At 36.4% G+C, this 25958-nt stretch overlaps 1 protein-coding gene across 5 annotated transcripts in view; it reads right to left on the reverse strand.

Annotated features, from left to right (window-relative positions):
• The window catches only part of Dnah7 (dynein axonemal heavy chain 7), a 304117-nt gene that overhangs the window by 103128 nt on the left and 175031 nt on the right, over positions 1 to 25958 (reverse strand). For all 5 annotated transcript variants that reach the window (XM_048808207.1, XM_048808205.1, XM_048808204.1 and 2 more), the window contains 8 exons: positions 25074 to 25242; positions 22450 to 22576; positions 20473 to 20692; positions 14044 to 14916; positions 11252 to 11481; positions 8441 to 8771; positions 5818 to 6164; positions 4339 to 4519 (listed from right to left, as the gene is read on the reverse strand). In XM_048808207.1, the coding sequence (XP_048664164.1) occupies positions 4339 to 4519; positions 5818 to 6164; positions 8441 to 8771; positions 11252 to 11481; positions 14044 to 14916; positions 20473 to 20692; positions 22450 to 22576; positions 25074 to 25242 (2478 nt within the window). The remainder of the gene's footprint in view (positions 1 to 4338; positions 4520 to 5817; positions 6165 to 8440; positions 8772 to 11251; positions 11482 to 14043; positions 14917 to 20472; positions 20693 to 22449; positions 22577 to 25073; positions 25243 to 25958) is intronic.

Consider the following 25958-nt stretch of genomic DNA (forward strand, 5'->3'; position numbering starts at 1 on the left):
TTATTTGATATGAGTATGGACACTCCTGCTTGTTTCCGAAGTCCATATGAGTGATATGATTTTTCCCAACCTTTCACCTTCAGCCTATGTATGTCTTTTCCTATCAAATGCGTCTCCTGTAGGCAGCATATTGTTGGGTCTTGTTTTGTGATCCATTCTACTAGCCTGTGTCTCTTAATTGGTGAGTTTAAGCCATTAACATTTAGGGTTATTATTGAGATATGGGTTGTTCTTCCAGCCATATTTGTTTATTTCTGTTACTAAACATGGTTTGTTTTCCTCTTTGATTATTTCCCCCCCCTTTACTGTCCTACCTCCCACTGTTGGTTTTCATTGTTATTTTCCATTTCCTCTTCCTGTAATGCTTTGGCGAGGATGTTTTGAAGAGATGGTTTTCTAGCTGCGAATTCTTTAAACTTTTGTTTATCGTGGAAGGTTTTAATTTCATCTTCCATCCTGAAGCTTAATTTCGCTGGATACACAATTCTTGGTTGGAACCCATTTTCTTTCAGTGTTTGAAATATGTTATTCCAGGATCTTCTAGCTTTCAGAGTCTGTGTTGAAAGATCAGCTGTTATCCTGATTGGCTTACCCCTAAATGTAATCTGCTTCCTTTCTCTTGTAGCTTTTAAAATTCTCTCCTTATTCTGTATGTTGGGCATCTTCATTATAATGTGTCTAGGTGTGGATCTCTTATGATTTTGCACATTCGGCGTCCTGTAGGCTTCTAGGATTTGGGATTCTGTCTCATTCTTCAAGTCTGGGAAGTTTTCTCGTATTATTTCATTGAATAGACTGCTCATTCCTTTGGTTTGGAGCTCTGTACCTTCCTGTATCCCAATGACTCTTAAGTTTGGTCTCTTAATGTTATCCCATATTTCTTGGATGTTCTGCTCATGGTTTCTTAACAGTCTTGCTGAGCTGTCTATGTTCTTTTCCAGTTGAAATACTTTGTCTTCATTGTCTGATGTTCTATCTTCTAAGTGTTCTACTCTGCTGGTAGTATTCTCCATTGAGTTTTTAAGTTGGTTTATTGCTTCCTGCATTTCTAGGATTTCTGTTTGTTTGTTTTTTATAACCTCTATCTCCCTGTATAGTTGATCCTTTGCTTCCTGGATTTGTTTGCGTAATTCATTGTCGAAGTGATCTTTCATTGTCTGATTTTGCTGTTTAATGTCTTCCTTGATACTCCAGATCATCTGAAGCATGTATATCCTGAATTCTTTATCTGACATTCCATCTGCTGCAGCTGTTACCTCTTCTAAAGTTGCGTTGACCTGCATTGCTTGTGGTCCTTTCTTTCCTTGTCTTTTCATACTGCTTGCGTATCTTTCCTGCAGGCGCGGGCGGCGGCTCTGCTCTCTCCTTATTCCAATTGGGGTGTCGTGGCTACCACGCCGGCAGGTCACTGGGCCTGTTCTGGGCGCTGGCGGCGGCTCTGTTCTGCCCCTACTCCAATTGGGGTGACGAGTGTACCACGCCGGCAGGCCACCGGGCCTGATCCGCCGGTCGGTTGCAGGTTTGCCTACCCTGCAGGCGCGGGCGGCGGCTCTACTCTGCCCCTACTCCAAATGGGGTGACGTGTCTGTCATACCGGCAGGCCACTGGGCCTGTCCCGCTGGTCGGTCGCAGATCTGCCCACCTTTCGGGCACGGGTGGAGGCTCTGCTCTGCCCCTACTCCAATTGGGGTGTCGTGACTACCCCGCCTGCAGGACGCTGGGCCTGTTCCTGGCACGGGCGGTGACTCTGCTCTGCCCCTACTCCAATTAGGGTGGTGTGTGTACCACGCCGGCAGGCTCCTGGGCCTGATCCGCCGGTCTGTTGCAGGTCTGCCTACCTTGGAGGCGCGGGCGGCGGATCTGCCCTGCCCCTCCTACCACGCCTGCGGACCCCTGGGCCTGATCTGCAGGTTGGTCACAGGTCTGCTCACCCTGCGGGCACGGGTGGCGGTTCCGCTCCGCCCCCACTCCAATTGGGGTCACGTGACCACCACACCGGCAGGGCCTGATCCGGGCGTGGGAGAAGGATCTGCTCTGCCCCTACTCCAGTTGGGGTGACGTGTGTACCACACTGGCAGGCCACTGGGCCTGACCCGCCAGGCTGTCACAGGTCTGTTTACCTTGCAAGCGCGAACGGCGGCTCTGCCCTGCCCCTCCTACCACGCCCATGTACCACTGGGTCGCGGGTCTGCCCACCTTGCGGGTGCGGGTGGCGGCTCCGCTCCGCCCCCTCTCCAATTGGGGTCACGCAGTCACCACACTGGCGAGCCGCTGGGCCTGCTCTGGGCACTGGCGGCGGCCCGGCTCCTCCCCTCTGGCTCGACGACAAATTGAGGAGACTCGGGTGTCTGTGCCTCACCCCCCCTACCAGGAGACCAACTGTTTATGTCGCCGCTGGTATTGATGAAGTTCTCTCCTCCGCCGCTTTCTGATGACATCAGATCTCTGCCATGTTGGTATCCTATGCGAATGGCAGCCTTTCGTTCCCCTTGCCAGGCAACCAAAGCAACGGGTGAGTCCTGACCGGCCCTCAGCAGGACCCGGACCGAGAAGCCAATAATGGTTTTTTAAAAAGGTTATCTCCTCAGAAAGTCATTGTGAGAATAAATGAAATAATATATAATGTTCTTAGAACAATAGGGCCTTGCAAGACACTAAGTGTAATATTTACCCCAGAAAAGAAGCACTGGGAATCAGTAGCATGAGGTAGGACTTTCACATTTACACTCTTTGAAAGGTTTAAAATTTTATTGTCATTGTAATTTTTGAAATTAACTAATGTGATGATTAAAAAAGAATCAGCATGCCTTGTACATAATAAACACTCAATAAATGCTGTTTCAAAATATTTTTAACATTTATTGTGTTAGTCACTTTTGTCACTGTGATCAAAATACCTAACAAGAACAAAGTACAGGAGGAATAAAATAAATAAACTTATTTTGGGCTCAGGGTTTCAGAGATTCAGTCTACAGTCAGTAAACTCTATTGTTCTGGGCCCAAGGTGAGGCAGAGGAAAGCTACTCAGCTCATGGCATCTGGGAAGCAAAGAAAGAGGGGAAAGGAGCCAGAGGGAAGATAAAGACTTCCAACGCATGCCCCCAGTGACCTACCTCCCCCAGCCAACACTCCATCTGTCTGCAGTTAGATCTTCAAATTATTAATTCATCACATGGATTAATCCACTGATTAGGTTACAGTTCTCATAATCTAATTGATTCACCTCTCAAAATTCCTATATGAACACTGGAGTGTTGGGGGAGACACCTCTTATACAAACCACTTTTTTTCTGGAATATGATCAGACTTCATCAATCAATTTGTGAAAATAATATCACTATATAAATTATAGCTCTGGTTTTAGTCTTAAAAATTTTTCAGTAGACATCATGTGGTTTTAGGAATTGAGTTCTAATTTCAGTTCTGCCATTAACTTTTTATACAATATAGGTCAGTTAATGCTTCATTTCTCCATTTCCTTATTTATAAAATCAAAAGTGATTTAAATAATCTAGCTCAATATTCTGGTAATCTAAGGCAGAGACTGGCATTTTTTGTTGTTGTTTGTTTGCAGAGGGTCAAAAAGTAAATTTTTCAGAACTGTTATTGGTTTGGATATGATATGTCCCCTAAAAAGCTCATGTTTTGAAAGCATGGTCCCCAGTGCAGCGAGGTTCAGAGATGGGACTTTTAGGCAGTGACAAGACATGTTAATCTCATCAATGGATTAATTCATTTGATGGATTAATAATCTGAATGGAATACTGTGTGATAACTGTAGGCAGGTGGGGCGTGGTTGAAGGAGGTAAGTCACTGGGGGCATGCCTTTGGGATTTGTTTTTGGCTCCTGGCTCTCTCTCTCTCTGCTTCCTAGTTGACATGAACTGAGAGCAACACTCCTCTGACAAATCCTTATACCATGATGCTCTTGATTTACCTCAGGCTAGAACAATGGAGTAGGCCAACCATGGACTGAGACCTATGAAACCATGAGCCCCAAATAAACTTTTCCTCCTCTAAGTTGTTCTTAGCAAGTATTTATGTCACAGTGACAAAAAGCTGACTGTACAAGGGCCAAGAGGCAAAACTGAAGACTTATTTATTATGTAGGTACCTATATAACCATTTAATATGTAATCATTTTTAAATGTCAAAACCACCATAAGCTTATGGGCCATACAAAAACAGGTCATGGGCAGACTTGACCTGGGGGTCACAGTGTGCCATCTTCTAACCAAGAAGAAAGTAGGATGAGCTCATCACATACTAGCATGAACACTCTTATTCACAACCCTGTATATGTACTGCCCTATATATGTACTTAGCATCAGCACACACCTGGTTTTCCAAGTCAGCCTTCTTTTGTTTGTTTAACTCAAGTGTGTCTTGAAGCTTGGCCAATTTGTCCTGGACTTCCTGAAGTGCTGCCTGCTTCTTTCTAAGACCATCCATGGCAATTTTAAGCTCCCCTTCAGCTGAAGCCAGTTTTATCTTTTTGGGAGCTACTATTTTTGCCACTCTGCAAAAAAGTAAAATTAGAAAATTAAGTATCCATTTAATATGACAGGGTACTTTCTACTTCTGAATTTACTTTTGTAAGATCCTTACTTTGACTCAAAACACTTCTTTATGCAAGATCTCTACTGATTCTATAGTTCATATTTCATCCAAGTATCAGACTTAATCCATAAGACATGACTATTAAAATAGATAGTAAATATTATAGTGTCTTTGAATGATTTTTTAATTCAAAATAAAACATTGTTAGGGTGCATTTTGGTGATTTTGCAAGAGAATAGCATATTTATATAGAATACTGCAAAATTTAACTAGCCAAATTGTTTAGAGCTTAATTCTGATGAGGAGAATTAATTCATCTTTGTCATTTTCCTTTTTTAAAAATAATCATAGAATATACATCAACCCAAACAGTTGTATTTTAAATACATGTATAGTAATGAAAGGAAAAAGTTTGGCTCTAAATTCTCTTCTCAGTGTCTAGTAAATGAAGCCAATCACGTTATCTTTATAAATAAGTGATAAAAATTAAATCAAAATTTATCATTAATAACATATCATGGTGTTAAACATAGATTATATATATGTGATTTAAATTGGGTATGCATTTGAAAGGCATCCTATAATTATAATAGTTGACTGGAAAAACAATTTTTACTTGTTTCGTGCATCATATAAATAGTTCTCATATAATCATCAAAAACCTTCCCCATCTCACAACAATATATATTATGCCAGTGGGTTTCAAAACATGGTCCATGACATGTGGGGATCCTAAAGACATGTGCCCCTTCAGGGAATTCATGAGGCTCTCCCTTGTCTAACTAAACATCTGTGTGAAGCTGGATTTTCTTTACATATTTCAATCAAAACAACACATTGCAACATATTGGAAGAAGCAAAAGATTTGGGAATCCAGCTGTCTTATATGAAACCATTTTTTTTCCTTTCAGTACTGGATCTTGAACCTAGAGGCTCACACATGCTAAGCAAGTGTTCTACCACTGAGCTTCACCACCCCAGCCTTAAGCCAAATATGAAAGAAATTTGCAAAAAATAATAAAATACTACTCTCCTCATAACTGTGTTTTTTCCATTATTGATAAAAATATGGATTTCTAACAAACAAAATAAGTTATATTACCATATGTTTTATTATTTTTTAATTGAATGAACAGATACATTTTAGATTCTCCATTTTAACTTCTAACATGGCAAATAAACATTTGTAAGTTTTCTATTGTTAAAATGGCCATACATGAAAATGAAACAATTAGGTTTCTTTTTATCAGTACTCACTTATCATATGAATCCATTGCTATGACCCATTTGCACAGACCTTCTGCAGCTGTGGAAGCATTTCTAATTTTCTCTGGAACAAAGTCTGGATTTGGAATATAACTTTTTCTTATGATATTCATATAAGCTGGAGGAATATTGTCCTTGTCATATTCATGAAGTGATTGTAGAAACCTAATGTCTCCAAGAAGTCTCTTAGCTGGTCCCCAGAAATCCTCAATTTTTTTTCCTGATCCTGTTGGGTCAGGAATTTTGTCAGCTTTGATGCCTTTCAGGATGCAGATAGCTTCCATAACAAGCTTGACACCAGCAGGAGGACTCTTCATGGATTTTACCACTGTAATATCCTTGAAATAACAACATTGTAATTATTAAAAAATAATGTTCCCTTGTACATTAATTGTAATTAATTCATGTCTTCAAACTAAGCCTTAAAATACAGAAACTCATTAGTTAGATAGAAGCTGTTTTAGTCAGCTTTTTCACTGCTATGACAAAAAGACCTGATCAGAACAATTTGAGCAAAGAAAAGTTTATTTGAGGGCTCACAGTTTCAGAGGTCTCCATCCATAGAAGGCAAGCTCCATTCCTCACGGCTCAAAGTGAGACAGAACATCATGGCAGAAGAGTGTGGCAGAGGGAAGCAGAGAGAGAGAGAGAGACTCCACTCTTCAGATACAAAATATATACACTATAGCCACGCCCCCAATTAACCATTTCCTCCAGCCACACCCCACCTGCCTCCAGATATCACTCAGCTAATCCCATCGGGGATTAATTCACTGATTAGGTTAAGGCTCTGAACCTTCTTGCATTGTCTCACATGTGAGCTTTTGGGGGACATCACAACTAAACTATAACAAAAGCAGTAGCAATAATGGAACTATGTCAAAAGGGTTGACAAGTTTGTCCCAGAAGAAAAGGATAGGAGGGTACCCTATCTGGCAGATTTATCAGATGAAGTCTACTTCAAATACACCGAGGAGAGTTAGGAGAGATGGCCCAAACCTGTAATCCTAGCTACTCAGGAGATTGAGGCAGAAGAATGACAAGTTTAAAGTCAGCCTCAGCAATTTAGTAAGACTCTGACTCATAATAATAATAAAAAAAAGGCCTGACAATGTAGTTGATGGTAGAGCACCGAAGAGTTCATCTCCAGAGCCCCGAACAAAAATAGAAACAAACACAACAAAACAAAAAACCCACAAAGAGAGAATTGAATGTCACAGAGTTTTATAGCATCTTAACAACTATAAAAAATAAGATATACTTATTGTGAACATTAGCAAAACAGAGGAATTATACATATTAAGGTGTCTCATCATACTTCTGAAAGTCTTCTGTAATGCTGCTATAAAAATGAAGAACTATAAACATTTTTGTTCATATTATACACACACACACATTTTTTTTCTATGAGTATATGCTACAAACTAGTGAATAATACTACATTTTACTCAATGGAATTAATGCATATATAACATAAATGCTATTGTAAAACTGGCTGTAATGATATTCTTCCATGCTAGCAAACATTTATATCATCATTTTGAATGGCTGCATAGCATTCAAAAGCAAGGCCATGCAACACATTAAGATGCTATTTTTTTCTCTATTTTTATTACTTCAATTGACATGTTAAAGATTTTATACCTTTTATGTTTAGAGTTTTTGAAACATAACAGCACAGAGCTCTCCAGAAAGTATATAAGGGTGCTGGTTTTGTTGGACATACCCTTGCCAGCACTAGGCAGGCATTCTGGTAGGCAAAATAAATCTTAATTTAATCTGTGTTTCCTTAAATATAAGTGAAGTAGGCTATGTTTTCATATGTTAATAGACTATTGTATTTCTTTTTTGTAAATTACTTCATTATAATATTCATTATTAGAGCTACTTTTTCTTCTTATTGGTCTTTAAGTGTTTTTTTTTTAATATAGAAGCATATTAATCCTTTTTTTGCTATGTTTCAAANTCCTCTCTCTCTACCTCCTCCACTGTATAACCCTGAGGGTCTCCTTCTATTACCATGCAATTTCCCTTCTATCTCCCTTTCCCTCCCACCTCTCATCCCTGTTAAATGTTAATCTCTATTCCCAACTTTTAACCAAGATTTCCAAATAAGTCTACCTTTAATTTTCTAAAATGAAATACTCCCCTTTCACCACTTAATTTTTAATATAATTAATCAAATCTAAGACATGCTATTAAAAATAAATCATTACTAAAGACATTGTTATTTTATGTGTCACCAAAAAACTGTGGACAAACATTGGTACCATACTTCATCCTGTCTACTATGCGGCATATTCCAGTTACATACATGTCTAAAATGAAAATGTGTGTATTGGACTTAAAATATATATGTGGGTCTTACGGCTGCTGTAGTGCAGAGCTCTTGTGTTGGGTGGGCATGCCATCTGGCAGCCTTTTTCCAAGTGTCATTCCCATGGGTATCTTTTTTTTAGTGAACTAGGGAATACTTTTGCCAAATGAAAAATGTTTTTGATTTCATGGAATTTGGAGACTAATTCGGAGAGACAAGTTAGGTAATGGTACATGCTGGGTCCCCTCTTCAGCTGTGTTCATGTGGTTCCTAGAAAGCACAAGGCTAACTGCTCACCTGTGCAGTAAGAGTGTCCAAGGCAGACAGTGCCGACTCCAATATTGGCAAGGCCCCTGCCAGATCGGCATCACACTCGTCTTTGATGGCTTTGGCTGCCATGGCTTGCTCATTTGCTACTATTTCATCAGCCTTCACTATTTTTTCAGTTTTGGCAACTTCTACAGACTCTCTTTCAATAATAACCATCATCTCATCAACTTCTTTGCTAGCAACTTTCAATTGCGGTTGCAACGCCTCCAACTCATACTGCATGGTGGCTACTTGAGCAGCAGCAGAGTCCAGTTTTTCCAAACCCACTTCATACCTCTTTTTCATTTTCATTACTTCACTGAAAACAAATAAATAAAACAAGGTTGCTTGTGAGGATCTGTATCTGACAATGAAAAAATCAGTGTTCTTGAGCTTTTCAGGTTTTCTCATGACAAACTAAAGGAGTAGTTGAAAGATTTTCATATATATTAAGTTGTTAAAAATATAAACTGTAGAACACTAAATTGCACAATTAAGAGCAGATAGTAAGTCTTAGTCCTTTCTGTGGTTTTAGTACCTACACAGTATTTAGATGCATAACAAATTGAAAAGAACAAACACACTGGATACAAGGCAAGGAGTCTCTATGTCAAAATCAATGATATACCTGTAAAATTAATCACCTTGGTAAATTGATGACACTCTTGTTTCTTAAAAATCTTTTTATAATCACTTATTTTAAATAGACTTCAGTGCTCAAAACATATTTTGAATATTGCCAGAGGTAAAAATGTTTTTCAAGATATATTACACATCTTGAAATAAGAATGCTTTATTAAGCCAGGAGCAGTGGCTCACACCTGTAATCCCAGCAGCTTGGGAAGCTGAGGCAGGAGGATTGTGAGTTCAAAGCCAGCCTCAGCAATAGTGAGGCACAAAACAATTCAGTGAGACCCTGTCTTTAAATAAAATACACACATACAAACACACACACACACAAAAAAAAAAAAATAGGATGGGGATGTAGCTCAGTGGTCGGTTGCCCCTAAATTCAATCCCTGGTACAAAAAAAAAAAGCTTTATTAAGACAAAGGGACAAATAAAATAATAAAGTTCAACACTTTGGTACAAAGCAATTATAAAGTAACAATAACTAATTAGAAATAATATAATATCTAGTTTTTCTTTAAATTTTAACATTTTAATGTTCTTTGAAATTTTTATATGCATTCATATATGTTCTCTTTAGAGAGAAAACTCTCCTTTATAATTTGTATCCTTTAAAAATACATGTCATAAGGTTTCAAAGTAAAAAGTGACACATTTTAGAAATCCTTTCCTAAAGTATACTGGGGTAGGAAACCAGCCTGGGCTGGACTGAACAAACCAGACTGAACAAACTGTCATAGGGAAAAGCAAAACAAAACAAAAACTAGAAGTGAAGGCATGCCACATTTTTGTCACACATTGAATTCCCCGAGGGAACAAACTATGACATTAACAGGAACTGAGGGGCTAGAGATTCAATACTATATTATTTGTCAGTAGAAGCTCTGGTGCAGCAAGCACAGCAAAGTTAACTTTTTCCTGCCAACATGAAGCAGCTTCACTATTGTACTTCATCTCATGTGATGCTAACCCACTGATTTCTCAGCAGGTGACCTGATAACCATTGTTTCTAGGTTTTATCTGGCATTAAGAGATCCAAAAGCTTTTGCTACTAAAGGAAGAGGAATTCCATAGGGCAGAAATTCTAGTTGGGATAAAGGAGAATTTAAATGTTTTTTTTTTTTTATTTGTAAGAACACTTGAAAGGGAAAAAACTGAAAGAGGATAATGTGAAAGTCAAACAGGAATATTTCAAAAATGTCTAGAAAACTATGATCCCATCTTCCCATGAGTTTGAATTCATTATTACAATCTTGCTTTCAATTAGCATGACCTTAAATATTATGAGTACACAATCAAAGCCTTGACCACATAAATAAATATTGTACTGCTGAGATATAGATTAAGATTCATATACTTAGGTAAAAGTCTCATAAATTTTATAGATAATGCTTAAATATTGAACTTAAGGCTCGCAATATGTATGAATTTAGCTTACTAGGTTTATAAATTATTTAAGTACCTAAAAAAGTTTGATTTGTCAATTAGAACTTAAAAGAAATGAAAATATATCGAAAGTACAAATGTGATATAAAAAATCATTCAAATAAGTTTTTGAATGTCATGGAACATTAATTGGCCTGAAAAGAGACAACTAAGATTTTCTAAACTTCTAACTTTCTTGCTTAATGTTTTTAAATTTTATAACATGCTGTACTATGTATTAATTTTTAGAACCAAAGAAACTTTTGAAAAACTTTTCTGAAAACCTACTTTGCTACTTCCCATAGCAAAAGTTTTTTTTTTTAATATTTATGTTGTTGTTTTCAAATGACAGTTTACTAGAAGGAAAGCTGGTCATGTATATTAAGTGGCAGTTTCTAGGGTCTCAGCTGTTCACAACCCAAAGACAGTTTTTGTATTATCTAATTACTGATTAAAGAAAAATCATTCTCTAATGAAGTCTACTCAATATCATTGTCAAGGAATCCTGGAGTCTCAACAAACATGCTGTTACGTTTTGCAGTGTGTAAGGCAATTCCTCTGACTAAATGAATAAGAACTGCTTCCTACCCTCAAATTGTTTAATGATTAAATCATTTGAATATTCAACAAAACAGTATACTTCTAAGAAACAAATCTCTGTTATGTCATTGCTATGTCATATTTGTACACACAAATTATTTAAACTGCCATAGCTTACTCAGAAATATGAAATTTCATTTTTACCTTCTTTTCTTTTCTAACAACAGCTTGAAGGTGGAGATTAATTCGAGGTAAGAGGTGGGAGTCACATAATTGTATCTCTGAAGTTCATCATAGAAGGATGTTGATAAGTTTACAGTAGAGGTGTGGAAGCTTTTACACATGTCGATACAGCCATCTCGTGTTTCCTCTGACATTTCAATGTCTTCCAAGAACCGTGAGGCAACTGCCTGTAATGCATCTTCAGGCCATGACTAAATTTAAGGTAAATGCTTTAGCACTGTATCAAGGTTACTAACATGAGTCTGTTACTACTGTCCTTATAATTTATAGATGTTGGAGATAGAGAGGAATAGCACGAGGCATGGGGTGGGAAAGACACTTGTACAAGGAACTTGCTGCTGAACAGCAGTAGATAGTGCATGGAGCATTAACACTTTACAGTTTGCTCTGGGATTAAAGAAAATGTGCATGAGCACTGTAGTAGCAAGGAAAGGGAGAGTGTCTAAACTTACAGAATGTCTATTTCTGTGCACATTTTACCAGTATCTTATTTTATACTCCCAACAATTCTCTGAGGTAAATGTTATTATCCTTTTCTCAGGAGACAACAGAATCATATGAATAACTAACTACCTCTTCAATTAGTCTTGGATGGCTTGTAGATATTTCAAAGTCAACAATCCAAAAACACGATTCCTTTCTCCCCTATCATAGTTGCGGTCTTCCCCAATTAATCACCATTTACCAAGTTCCCTGAGCCAAAAATGAGAAGTTGTCTTGGATTTATTTCCTCTTCCTCAAATCAATATCTACTCCATATGCAAGTTCTCCAGTTATCAATCTTAAAGTAGCTTCTAAATCCTTTTCCTTCTTCCTATATCTATCACCACCTTCTCAACTCTCCATCATCACCTGCCTGGAATACTCCAGTACTACTATAGCTGCTTTTATTCCCTTCATAGTGGCCAGAAATATGTATTTGAAATATAAATCAGCTGATACTACACTGCCTTATAACCCTTTGAATTCCACTCAGCATATTTAGGATTAAATCAGATGGGGTAGAGAGGGAAGATGGGAGGGAAGGGGAGGGGGGATAGTAGGGTATAGGAAAGGCAACAGAATACAACAGTCACTAATATGGCATTATGTAAAAATGTGGATGTGTAACCAATGTGATTCTGCAACTTGTATTTGGGGTAAAAATGGGAGTTCATAACCCACTTGAATCAAATGTATGAAAGATGATATGTCATGAGCTTTGTAATGTTGTGAACAACCAATAAAAAATAGGATTAAATCTATAATTAGATCAATCTCAAAATCGTTATGTACATATATGAATATGGCATAATAAATCTCACTATTGTATATATCTATAATGTACCACTGAAAGAAAGAAGGAAGGAAAGAAAAACAAAAGCCAAACAAACTTTCAAATCTTTGCCTAATTTGGCCTTTTACACCTTCCTGACCTCAATTATGCCACTTCCCTCTGTGACTCTGCTCCTTTTCGTCCTGACTGCCTCTTGCCCTTCTTGTGCCTTTCATCTAGCCCCTGGCCTTTGCTAGCTTACTCTCTCTGCCCAGATCTTCTTGGTACTGGTCTTTTTGTCTTTCAAGTTTCCTCTTAAAGGTCACCTATCCAGAAAACCTTCATTCCCTATATGCTGTCCTGCGTGATGGATTTTTTTCTAATTGATCTATAGCAAATAAACTCAAGGAGAGGTGTTAATTATTAGCCTCCTCATCTCTAGCTTTTAGAATAAGACCCACTTCAAAACAAAGGTTTAATAAATATGTTTTGTATGATATACTTTTACCAGGAAATGGAAGTATAGAGACCAGTAAATTTTCCAAGGTAATAAATGCTCATGTATTAAAACCCTTTTATATTCCACAAATTTCCTACTAGACATTCAGGGAATCCATTGTGATACAATGTTCAAGCCAGAAAGAATTAAATTATTTTTCATATTGAACCAGTTAGTCTCCTTTTGCCATTCCCCAGCCCCATTATCTGTTCTCTGCTTCCGTCTGCTCAGCTTTGTGCTTTCTGATACAGATATGTATTACCAAAAGTGTCTCTCTGGCCTTATTCCTTTTGACTTTGGCTGAGCTTGACTTTTCTGAGATGGTGTGAGGTGATACAGTAGCTGAATTCTAAATTTCTGGTTTCAGTTGGGCAGTCCTCCTTCCATGTACTTGCTCTGTCTGAGATCCAGTAATACTATACTCTTCCCTGCTCTGCCTTTATTGACTTTTGGTACTGAAAATTGAACTCAAGGGCTCTACCACTGAACTATATCTCCTGCTCTTCTTGAGACAGAGTCTCACTAAATTGCCCAAGCTGGCCTTGAACTTGGGATCCCCCTGCCTCAGCCTCCCGAGTCACTGGGCAAGCCTCTCCCTTTTTATACCTAGTTATAGTAACAACTTCCTGCTGTTGTGCCACCACTTCCTATGTGCTCCAGTATCCTCTTCTTGGCACCCTTAACCCTGCCCACATCTCTGTGTGCAGTCCCTTTATTAAGCTTTCCTCATATATGCCCTCTGTTTCCTGTCAGGACTCTGATACAAAAATTTATCCTAAAATTTCCCATAACATATTGAGATTAGTGACTATGCATATTCTTAAATATTTTTCTATTATGCTGATTTCTATGATTATAATTTTAGCTCCATAAAATCCATTATAATTGATCATAAAATTCTGCTAAACTATATTTTTGGGAGGAGTCTATGAAATAAGTCATGATGGTAATAGAGAGTGAACATTTCTAAAACTCTATCTAAAATTTACATGGTAATACCTGAAACCAGTCAATGGTACAGCAGTTAACAAGAGCAGGGAACTTTCTAAGACGATTTCGAAATGCATCTCCGATAGGACTCATGGCAAGAACCACGTGCAGTTGGTTGCGGCAGCGATCAATAAACATATTGAAAAGAGCTATGGGGCTTCCATCAGTTTGCTTGGTTTTATCCCGTTGGCGATCCAACTGTCGCATCTTTTCACATATCTCTTGCTTCTCATCTAATGCAAAGAGATTTGGAACCTCCCCAGCATTCAGCAGATTATTAACATCCTCTAGAAATGACTCTTTTTTAATCTGAGTATCTGTAAATAGGAAGACACCCTGCATGTCACCTTCAGCACACTTCCTTAAAATCACTTTTAAATCTTCACGCCACTCATTGTTACCATAGCTCTTGGAGATTTCAACCTGGAAAAGTGAATAATCAGCCATGTGGGCAGCTAATCTGGTGACAGACTGCCTTCCACTCCCTCCAACTCCAACCAGAAGAGCATGGCTTCGAGGCTGCTTCAAGATCCTGGAAATTCTGCTGATGTGTTCTATGGCAAATCGGAATAAGACAAGATTCATGGTTTTTTTACTCATATTGTTGTATTCTTCTAGATGAGATTCCACTATCACTCGAAGGTGATCCACATTTGAAATTTCTCGGTAGTTGGTATCTTCCCTCTTGAGATCATGAAAATCACAAAACATTAAACTTCTTAAGTCATCTTCTTGCACCACTCCGTCTTGATCAAAATCCAAACTTTGAAAAAGTTCATGAAAATCTTCATACATGTAGCTTTTCAAAATTTCTTGAATGTAGTTGATAAGCCAACTTTTATCTGCATTATCCAGAAGACGATCATAGTATACTCTAAGGACCTGTGTAATATTAAAATGTAGCTTTAAATACTAATTTTTTAGTGGGCTTTTTTTTTAGTTTTCTTATTTCTGCAGTATCATTTATTGTAAAAATAAAAATACTGACACAATTTCTACAGGTTTTGCTAAAAGCATATCCAAATAAGCTAGACTGATTCATGCTTATTTTTAAATAATAATTTTTGACATAACAATTTGGACTAATAAATAGTCACATTTAGTTATCCATAAACGAAAGATTTGGGGGAGCTGATGTGGATTGTATAGATGCTAAGAGAATGAAGTCCTTGCAAAGATAGTTACTGCCTCTGCTGACCACCACACATGGATCTCAGAACTGGGTGCTGGCATCCAAGTTTGCTACCTCCTTTCAATCAACATTTCCTTTTCCCAATACAGGTGACATTTTAAAAGTTATTGGTAAATCAATAAATATCATTTGCTTTGTTTTTAAGTACATTTTCTAGAAAAAGAAGAAAAATCTTGGGTGGAGAGGTGGTTATTTTGGACACCTTTAATTATTTTTGTTTAAAGTCAGGGACTACAAGAAATAATCAGGTTTGCTACGTATAATAACTATTTTTCCAAAGTGATATGAGTGTCCCAGGGTTACAATCTGTTTTGAACTGAATTGTATGCCCCTAAATACACATATCCAAGTCCTAGCCTTCAGTGTGACTGCATTTGGAAATAGGATTTTTAAGCGGAGTAATTAAGGTTAAAGGAAATCATGAGGGTATGGCCCCAATATGGTAGAACTATAAGAAGTGAAAGAGACACCAGCATGCTCTCTCACTTGCCTTCCCCGCCCCTTCTTTCTCATTAATACTGATGGCATTTTTATCTTGGACTTCTGGACTGTAGAATTGTGAGAAAATTAACAAAGTTGGTGGGCCTGTGGTATTTTTTCACATCATCCCTAGCAAACTAATACATATATGATATAAGCAATGCATATTGTTTGCCATCAGAACTTTGGGTCCTGACTGATCTTCTGCTTTGGATAAATCACTTAAATCATCTGTATCACTTCCTTACCTACAAAATGGAAATGGTAACACCTGATTCAGATATTTCATAGATTCATGCCAAAAATAAAATAACAACATGTCACAATACAGAACTGAAATATGTGATTATTACAAAAACTGCTTTGGCATCAAATCATGGAGAACCATGATTTCAGTTTTTACTATTGTCAAATCAATAATTTAATAGCGTCATTCTTTTTAGTAAGGGTATCTGCACAGACAAATAATATGACTTAATGGTATGATTTAAACCTCTTCTAAACTCCAGCTGGCTCAAAAACTATTTATTTGTGGAGCAATCTAATTTCCCAACATATGCCAACAGCCACTTTCTTGGACTGAGGTACTGAAGACTTCAGACAATATTCCCGTGGGAGGAAGAAACTAAATTAAACCAACCCTGCATATCAGGATCAAAGTCTGAGTATGACTTGAGAATATTATCATCAAGATGGCAATTTAGCAAGATCCTCAGGCAGGGTTTCTCAAAATGGTCAAAAAGTCTGCTTTGGAATCATCTGAGGTTCTTGCTAAATTGCAGATTCCAGGCCCTACATTGCACCTGCAGAATTTAAAACTTTGAAAATAGTGTCCAGAAATATCTTTTCTTCTTTTCCTTATAGATGGTGCAAAAATCCTAAGTATTCAACTCAAAAATATTTTTTTTTCAAATTCACATACCCATATAGCCACAACCAAGATCGAGACACGGAACAATTCCAATGTTTATCAGAATACCTCATGTTCATTCTGTTTTCTGCCTCCCTTTCCCAAAGGAATAACTGGTCTATCATCACTGCTCATATTTTAAAAAATTGATATGTAAAACTTTCTATTATAAATCTAGTTGTGAAAGATGTAATTTGTGGTATACTTATATTGTAATTTGTGCTTTAAAGTAATTTGTGTCAAAGTATTAATTGTAGAGTTAAAGAATAAAGCTATGATTTACATATCATAAAATTCACTCTTTTAAAGTTTACAATTCAATGGTCTTTAGAAAATTCAAAAAGTTATACAGCTATCATCATTATCTAATTCCAAACTATTCATCACTCCCCAAAGAAATTTGGTACCCATTAGCAGATACTTTCTTATTACTTTCTTCTACAGTCCCTGGCAAAACACTAATATACTTACTGTCTCTATTAATCCACTTAGCCTGGTCATTTCATATAAATGGAAACATGTGATACATGATCTTTTGTGCCTGACTTATTTCACTTGGCATAAAGTTTTTTAGTTTTATCTTTGGTATAGGATATAGCAGTCTTCTGTCTCGGATGGAAAAAAGTTCTGTTGTATGTATACACAATATTGTATTTGTTTGCTCATCAACTAATGGATATTTCCATTGTTTCCACTTTGGGGCTATTATGAGTAATTATGCTAATAAGATTCATGTAGAAGTTTTGTGTGGACATATATCAATTTTGAGGGTGGGGGGTTATATAGCCAAGAGTGTAATCACTGAGTCACATGGTAACTATGTTTAACCTTTCACAAATTACCAGTTTTCCATATGACATTCCCACCAGCAATGTATGAGCATTACAATTATTTCACATTCTTATCAATACAGGTTCTTCATTTTGATTATAGTCATCCTAGTGGGTATAAGAGGTACTTCATTGAAGTTCAGATTTCCTAATGACAATCATACTGAGTATCCTTTCATGTGTTTACTGACCATTTGTGTCTCATCTTTGGAGAAATATCTATTCAAATCCAAACCCTCTGACCACTTTTAAGTTGGATTATTTGTCCTTTTGTTCAGTTGTAATAGTTTCTTATGCATTCTGGATACTGAACACTTATCAGATATATGATTTTCAAGTATTTTTTCTTATTTTATGTATTGTCTTTTCACTTCATTAATAGTGTTCTTTGGAGCATGAAAATTTTAAATTTTGATGAAATCCCTTTATCTCTTTTGTCTCATATTTTTGCAGAATATCTGTATGTAACAAGCAAACCTGATAATATACTCACTAAAGTTTGAGAACCATGGAGAAGTCAAAGGAAATGAGAGTAAGCCAGTTTTATATCTTCAAAATCATTTTATGTAATTATACTCAGTCCTCCAGTGTCTGGAAAGTAAGACATTTACCAGAGTCTCTGATACATATTTGTCCCTGAAGGAATCTTTCTTGAGTCAACCGAAATAAAGCACAAATTAAGAGTGTTGAGTCTAGTCACTTCTTATGTTTTGAAATGCTGACAAGGTACCAAACACTGTTGTCAGCATTGCAGATAACTCAGTGAAAAAAAGAAATCTCTTTCCCATAGCGCTTTTATCCTCTCAGAAGGAGATAGACACTAAACATAATAAGTAAATTATATAGCATGATAGAAGTTGATAAATGTTGGGAAACAAGGAAAATAAAACAGGATAGGAAAGACTGAACTGCGAGGGTGGGAGTGAAGTGTTAGGCTGTAGTATTGGATATGATGATCAGTGTAGAGCCCATTGAGGAGAAGAGGTCCGATCAATGGCAGAGAGGGAACTACCCCAGAGGACCACTCTCAGGGTAAAAAGCATTCTAGGAAGAGTGAATAGCCAGAGTGTCTGTGAAGGGTGAATGGAGGTGGGAACAGGGGACAAATCTGAGAAGAAGAGGCACACATAGCCACTGGACTTTAATCCTGAATTCCTCTGAATGAAGCAGAGTGCTATTGTAATGTTTTAAGAAACTAAACTCATATTCTGAGATCTATATACCAAAATATGAAGTAGTCATTAAGAATTACATTGTTATAAACTTCATTAAATGTCCAAAGAGTTCAACAGCCAGTGTCAAAACTCAATAATATGACATCAAAAGCAGTACAGAATCTGAAGAAGGCCAAAAGGTAATTATATCTACCACAAATATATAATAGCACATATGAACTACTCCCACCATTGGAAGAAAGCAATGGCATGTAAAATCCCAAGTAACAAAATATGTTATGTACAGGAAGCCTACCTTCCTTCCTTTATATGCTCATTCACTGGTGTTTATTGAGTGTCTGTTATGTGCCAGGCACTAGGAAAAGTAGTGAATAAATAAAAGTTGCTGTTCTCATAAAGTTTCTATTGTAACAGAGACAACTAGGAAGCAAAAAATTTAGTACATGTCATGCGATGTTTAGGGTTATGAAGAAGAATAAAGCAAAGTAAGGAATAATGAAGCTATGGGGAATATATGGGTGTGATATAGGTCCCTTGGGAGCTAATCAGGTCATGGGGGCAGAGCTTTTGTAATGATTAATGTTTTTTGAAGGATGAGCTCCCTACCCTGCCCTTCCACCATGTGAAGACACAGAGGGAAAGCACTATCTATGAACGAGGAGTCCCACAGGCCTTCCTATGATACCACATTTGCCAGCCCACTGAAAATGGACTTCCCAGCCTCCAGAAATGTGGGAAACAAATACCTGCTATTGATAAGCCACTCAGTTTAAGGTTCTGTGCTATAGTAGCCCAAACAAACTTAAGGATCACTCCTTCAATGAATTTAGTGTCACCTTCCTCTCTAGCTGCTCCTTCTCTCCAGTTTTCTGCATATTCTTACCACCCATAAAGCCCTCCAAACTGAGAGCCTGTACTCATATCCCATGATGTAAGTTACAGTAAGTTATGGCAAAAACCTGTCAGAATCTCCACATCATCCTTTTCCAAAGTACACATTTAGGGACTTAGTGTGGCCAAAGTTCCAAGTAGAGTGGATCATCACGTGGATACATATTTCAATGTGTAAGGATTTAGGAATTCAATTTGTATAGCTGAAATGTCTAAGAAACTAAATTTGTAAGAACTTTTAAAACATATGAGTCTGTAGCATATGGTTTCACTATAGTGACATACCCCCATTTTCCTGGTTTCTTAGCTACATTATTAAAATTAAAATTATAGTATTTATATATTAAAAATGGGTTAGGGTTAGACATTTTTTCTCCCATTTCCCATAGTTTTGCTTTAAAAAAACAAGCTATTGTTTTGATGTATAAATTTTGTATTCTCTTTCCTCCCTTCCTCTACTATTTTTATTTTTAAAAAATGCATAGATATACATATTCCTGAGAACTAAGATACATTTTTATAGAGATACTCTCAAACTATGAGCTCTCAAAATAGATTGCTTTATGGTTATTTTTTCTCCTCATCTAGTAATTCTACAAATAAAAATGCAAATAAATACATACACTTCTTTAAAAAACAACTTCTTAAAAGGTGTTCCATCTCAAAATTTCTTGAAATCAAATTAACAAGGATTGAATCATCTAAACTAGATTGACTCAATACCTACTTTGAAATATCCTATAAATCAACAGAAATTCCTAAAAATGGAAGACTAAGCATTTTAAAAATTATAAATATCTTAGTATTATTTTTTTAATTATCTTGATCATTGGCCTTTGTAATGCCAAACAGCTAAATACATTTTCAACAATATTACCTGCTAATTTTTTTAACCTAGTAGTTGGCACACTAAATTTTTGTCTCTTGTACAATCACATTTTAATAACATGGAGTTTTTACCTCATGAACCCAAAGACGTTTAATCACTCCTTGGGTTTCTGCTGTTTCTGGTCTCGACAAACAAACACCTTGAATGACACGGGAGAAATCACGAAGGTTGAACAAGTAGTGAGATTTAGCTGGAGTAGGCAAGAGATTCTTCATTGCTTCCTTATACAGAGTCATTGTGCCATTTACGATTTGTGTAGTCAAATCCAGAAATTCATCTGGAAATTTGTAACTTAAAGTTTTTTAAATAAAAAGAAAATATATTAGCAAATTATAGAATTATGTTACATAAATGAGATTTAGCATGACCAACATCAAATTTCAATTAATTAAATCAATTTGATTCATTACACCCCCATTTTTTGTTATAAATAAGATTTTTACTTCTTTTAGGATTATTTTCCACTCCCTATTTTAGGTCTGAAGGAACCCTGTGAACTAAGCAGGATCAGTTTACTGGACTTAAACCTATTTAAGTAAGTGAACAGAAGAGCCAGCAAAGACTATATGTAATGCCAAATCCAGTATGTACTAAATAAATGCTTTCTCTTACTCCTGGCATTCTTAATTCCACGTAAATAGAATTCATAATGAACATTTATAAAATAGATATTTTCAGAGAAAATAAAAAATAAAAAAATTTTGTATGAAAAAATTAGTAGAGAAAATAAAAAGGACAAAGCACATGATAGGATTGAAAAAAAACACAGTGAAAGAACAACCATTTGGAAAGATTAGCTATATTTAGTTTTTGGCTTGACAAAAAGCCAGCTGTCTCTTCTATCACCACTGGATAAAGCAAGGAATGACAATTTCCCCAGAATGGGCATTGGCAGGGAGCTACAACTTCTATTGCCCAGGTGAAGCATGAATCCCAGCCATCTAGGCATCTCCACAGCTAGGGAAGAACATTTCCCCAAGAGACACTCTTCAAGGCTATAATTCTGAAGCTTGGACACAGATAGCCCTGCAAACTCAAAGAGTTCTACCAAAGGGTATCAAAATCACAACATAAACCTGGTACCTCTTTCCAGCTAATGGTATTCCATCATAAAATTCAAAATACAAAATCAAATGTGGACATAGAGAGCAGAATGTTCTAAACCCTTTGTAATGTTTAATGTGAATTGTCAATTTGACTGGATTAAGAGATGCCAAGGATTAAGAGGATTATGGGTGTGTGTCAATGAGGGTGTGTCTAGGAATGACTGGCATGTGTAATAGCCATCTGAAATGGAGACCCTCCCTAAGTGTGGGTAGCACTGGCCAATAGGATAATGGCTTGAATGGAATAAAAGTTGGAAGAACAAGGAAGTAGCAGCAGATGCAAGCTCAATTCTTCTTGAACAGGTTGCTGATTGCTGTTGGGATTTTCTGAGGCTATCAGACTCATGCTTCTTCACTCTTCCAAAGCAGACTCTGCCAATGATTCCCTAGAAGCCTTTAGTCTCAATAGCACCATTAATCCCTTTTGTTCTTGGTTTTCAGACTCTTGGACTGTGCAGCTACTGGTTCTTCTAGCTTTCCAGCCTGCAGATGGCCATTGTGGACTATCCAGCTTCTGGCTGTGTAAACCAATCTGAAGAATCCATCCACCCCCTTCCCCCTTCTTTTAAATTTTTTAAAGATGTTGATGGACTTTTATTTTATTCGTTTATTTATATGTGATGCTTAGAAATGAACCTAAGGCCTCACATATGCTAGGCTAGTGCTCTACCACTGAGCCACAACTCCAGCCCCATAAATCCCCCTTTTAAATTATATTTCCTGTTGATTCTGTTCCTTGAGAGAACCCTGACTAATACACCCTTTGTGGTATATTTAATACTGGGAGGCAGGAGGAATGAAGAGGAGCAATTTTATCTGTTACCATTTCTGTGCCTAGGGATGCTTTCATGGAAATGTTTAAGAAGTATTTCTTACATTGATAGGTTTCTAAAAACTTTATATCTCTTAGTGAAAAAAACACTGAAATCTCAAATCACTTACCATATTTTCAAATGCCAGGTTAAGATTTTAGAGAAGATTGTAAACATGGATTTATCACTAAATTCATTGATTGTTATGATATTGAAATGTCTCATGAATCGAGGAGTTACTGGATTTCGGCCACCACCTAAATATTAAAAAGGATAACTTTTAACAATGTTACTAGAATAAGCCAGAGTATTTTATCCAATACTTTACAGTTTGAAATAACTTGAAAGATCACAAATTCACAGCACATAAAAAGTTAAAAGTAATGTTCATGAAACCATGACATCAAAACTAGTTTCCTATTAAACTCAAGATATTGTTTTTCTAGTTGAATTATTTGAATGAGGTCAACTAATTATATATAATCTTGGGTCAGATCTATGTTTCCAAAGGAATTCACACCAACAGAAAGAGCCATTGGGCATGCTCTTCATGGTTCACAGTCCAAAGGAGTAAACTGTAAACAGTCTCATTACAATTCAATATTGGTACATTATACATTAATATAACCTTGAGAAATCTGACTAATTAAACTTTAAAAGGGTATTTACCATGAAGCTTAAATTCCATACAACCATGGCATATGGCCTAATTTTTCCCCTCCATCTAGAAATCAATTTCCCTAAGACTAGATTATATAGTACATGCAGCTACTTTGCTGCCTGATTGTATTTTTAAAAACTGGAGATTATTTCACATTCATAAAATAGTGATTACATTTTCAAATATGATGCTTTAATAAGTGACTTACATTTTCAAATATGATGCTTTAATAAGTGACTTAAATTTTAACAAACCATTTAAAAAAATTCTATCTTTTTAAAAATATATATGGCTGCGGCGTAACTCTGTGATAGAGCATATACTTATCCTGCAAGCTAAGGGTTTGATCCCTAGCAACACAAATAAAATTGATAAAATAGACATATTGCATTTTCTTTCTAAACATTTGGTAAAGAAGTGATTTTTTAGTGTATTATGTATGTATTATGTGTTTTTGGTATGGGGGATTTAATCTGGATGCTTCACTACTGAACTATACACCCAGCTTGATTTCTTTATATTTTTAAAACTGTTTTTAATTTTGAGACAAATCTTACTAAGTTGCTCAGGGCTTCACTAAGTTGCTAAGGCTGGTCTTGAACTTGTGATCTTCCTGCCTCAACCTCTTGAGCACTTGGATTGCAGGCGTGCGCCACTGCACCTGGCTAAGAAGTGATTTTCAAAGCATATAATGTCTTTGTATTTGTATTAAGTGTACAGATACATATTTTATATATGTTTAAGTCAAGATAAATCTACTTTGTGTCTTATAACCATGTTGTTTCTGAAAACATGCCTAATGTGTGAGACCATATACCTGTAACTGGGAATAATGCACCTATAAATCAAAACAGTTATATATGTCTATGAATTTATAAACTAACTTACCTGGGAAAGTTTAAGGAGGTGGTTAAAGGATTGGAGAAGAAAATTGAGAGATCATTTTTACCCTAACTTTGTTTCCAAACCTTTCTCCCAGATAATATTCAGAAATGGTGTATTTTTTAGAGAATGGGGTCCCAGGGGAAGATACCTCATGGATTCCACCTACTGTTCTGTCCAGTGCCGGAGTAGGTAGGAAAATATAGCCATATGAGTACAAATGACTAGCTTGGGACAAAGCAGAACAGAAGTCTGAGACCCAGGAATCACATATATTTTTATTTAGTTATTTTTAAAGTGTTCAAAGTGGCCCAGGGAGTTTTCAGAGAGCAGTTGCTGACTCAGAGCTAACAGTCCATGTTAAACATTAGATAGAGGTTAGGGTTAGGAGGCAAATACCAGAGAGATTCCCAGAAATGGTATATTGAGAGAAGAAATTTTTAAAAAATAGAATACCAGCTTGAAGTCAGGAGAACAGTTAAAGATTTCTAGTTAGTTGAATCAAGCCATTTTAAACATTTTAGCATAAATTTTTCTCCCTATATAGAGATTCCTTTGAGTTTATAAATTTCTCTTGGATAATGTAAAGAATCTTTAAGGGTTAATTCTTTTGGCCATTTCCTACTTAAATTTTTCTTAGAGGCCTAAATCCAGAAAATTCTATCTTTAAAAAAAATATATGTATTTAAATATATATATATATATGTATTTAAATATATATCTATATCTATCTATCTATCTATCTATCTATCTATCTATCTATATATGGCTGGAGTGTAACTCTAAATCCAGAGACTGATGAGAATGGTACTTACATGGGGGTGGGAAAAGATGATGTCTGAAGCAGGGACATTCTTCTACCCAATTGAAGACTTAAGGAATGAAATAGAGGGAAGCAAGAGCTGCCCAAAGGGGATTCATCTGGGTTCTCAGAATGTAGGGACAGGAAATGGGAAGCCGAGTCCCAGAAATTAGGAGAGGAAGGGATTTAAAAGAGTTGGTGGGCAAATGGCCCAATCAAGTCCTCTCACTTTATAGAAACAGTAATTATGGTACATACCATGAGGTCACAGAGGACACACATGGAAACATACACAGAAAATACTGTAACTCATATTGTCCAACTCAATTTCTCTTTCTTTCTCCAGTTATGTCTTTATATATAGCCAGAATGATTTTCTATCTTAATAATCACTTATTAGAATATATACCTGGAGGTCCCATAGCACACATGATCTGAATGTCCACTAGTTTAATCATAGAACAATCTTTTAAGTCATACCAATTCCAGTGGTCTAACCATTGCCTAAGTAACTCAATGGGAGGTTGAGCTCCATATACCTCCCGAGCAGGCATATTGACATCATCTACAAATACAATCTAGGAATGAAAAGAGAAGAGGTATTAGAAAAAATGAATTAAGATAGCATCCTATTATGTAAACAAGTTGAGGTGAATTATTTTCATAGGTGAGAAGTGAAGCTTTCTTTCCAAAACAAGAACAATATTTTTAGCTTTAATAGAATACAGAGATTATTTTTCCCTATTCCTTGTTCCTCTAAGACTAGGGAGACCTTCTCATTATTAATCTTTATAGGTTAGTAGTTTAGGATTTACTAATCTTCTCATATTTATTGATTCACCATATATCTTGTCTTTTTTCCTAGTAGAACAATTCATTAAAATAGATGAAAAAGGTGTAACTTTTAGATATAACCTTTCGTGGTGAGTGTTAGTATCAAGGGTATTTCTTTGCAGATAAGTCAACTGGTAACTGAGTTGTTAAAAATCTAGAAAAGCAAGCAGCAAAGACCTGCTGAGTAAAATTGTTAGTTAATGAATTAATAGTGTAAATAAATTCTCAAGTGTATGTTCTATTTTCAATTCAAAGTAATATTGTTTATTTATTTATTTTTATTCTAATTTGTTATATATGACAACAGAATGCATTATAATTCATATTATATAGAGACAGCACAATTTTTCATATCTCTGGTTGTACACAAAGTAGAGCACACCATAGGTGTCTTCATACATGTACTTACAGTAATGATGCCCATCTCATTCCACTATTTTTCCTATCCCCATGCCCCCTC

Source organism: Marmota marmota, unplaced genomic scaffold (assembly GCF_001458135.2).
Source record: "Marmota marmota marmota unplaced genomic scaffold, marMar, whole genome shotgun sequence".
Lineage (NCBI taxonomy): Eukaryota > Metazoa > Chordata > Mammalia > Rodentia > Sciuridae > Marmota > Marmota marmota.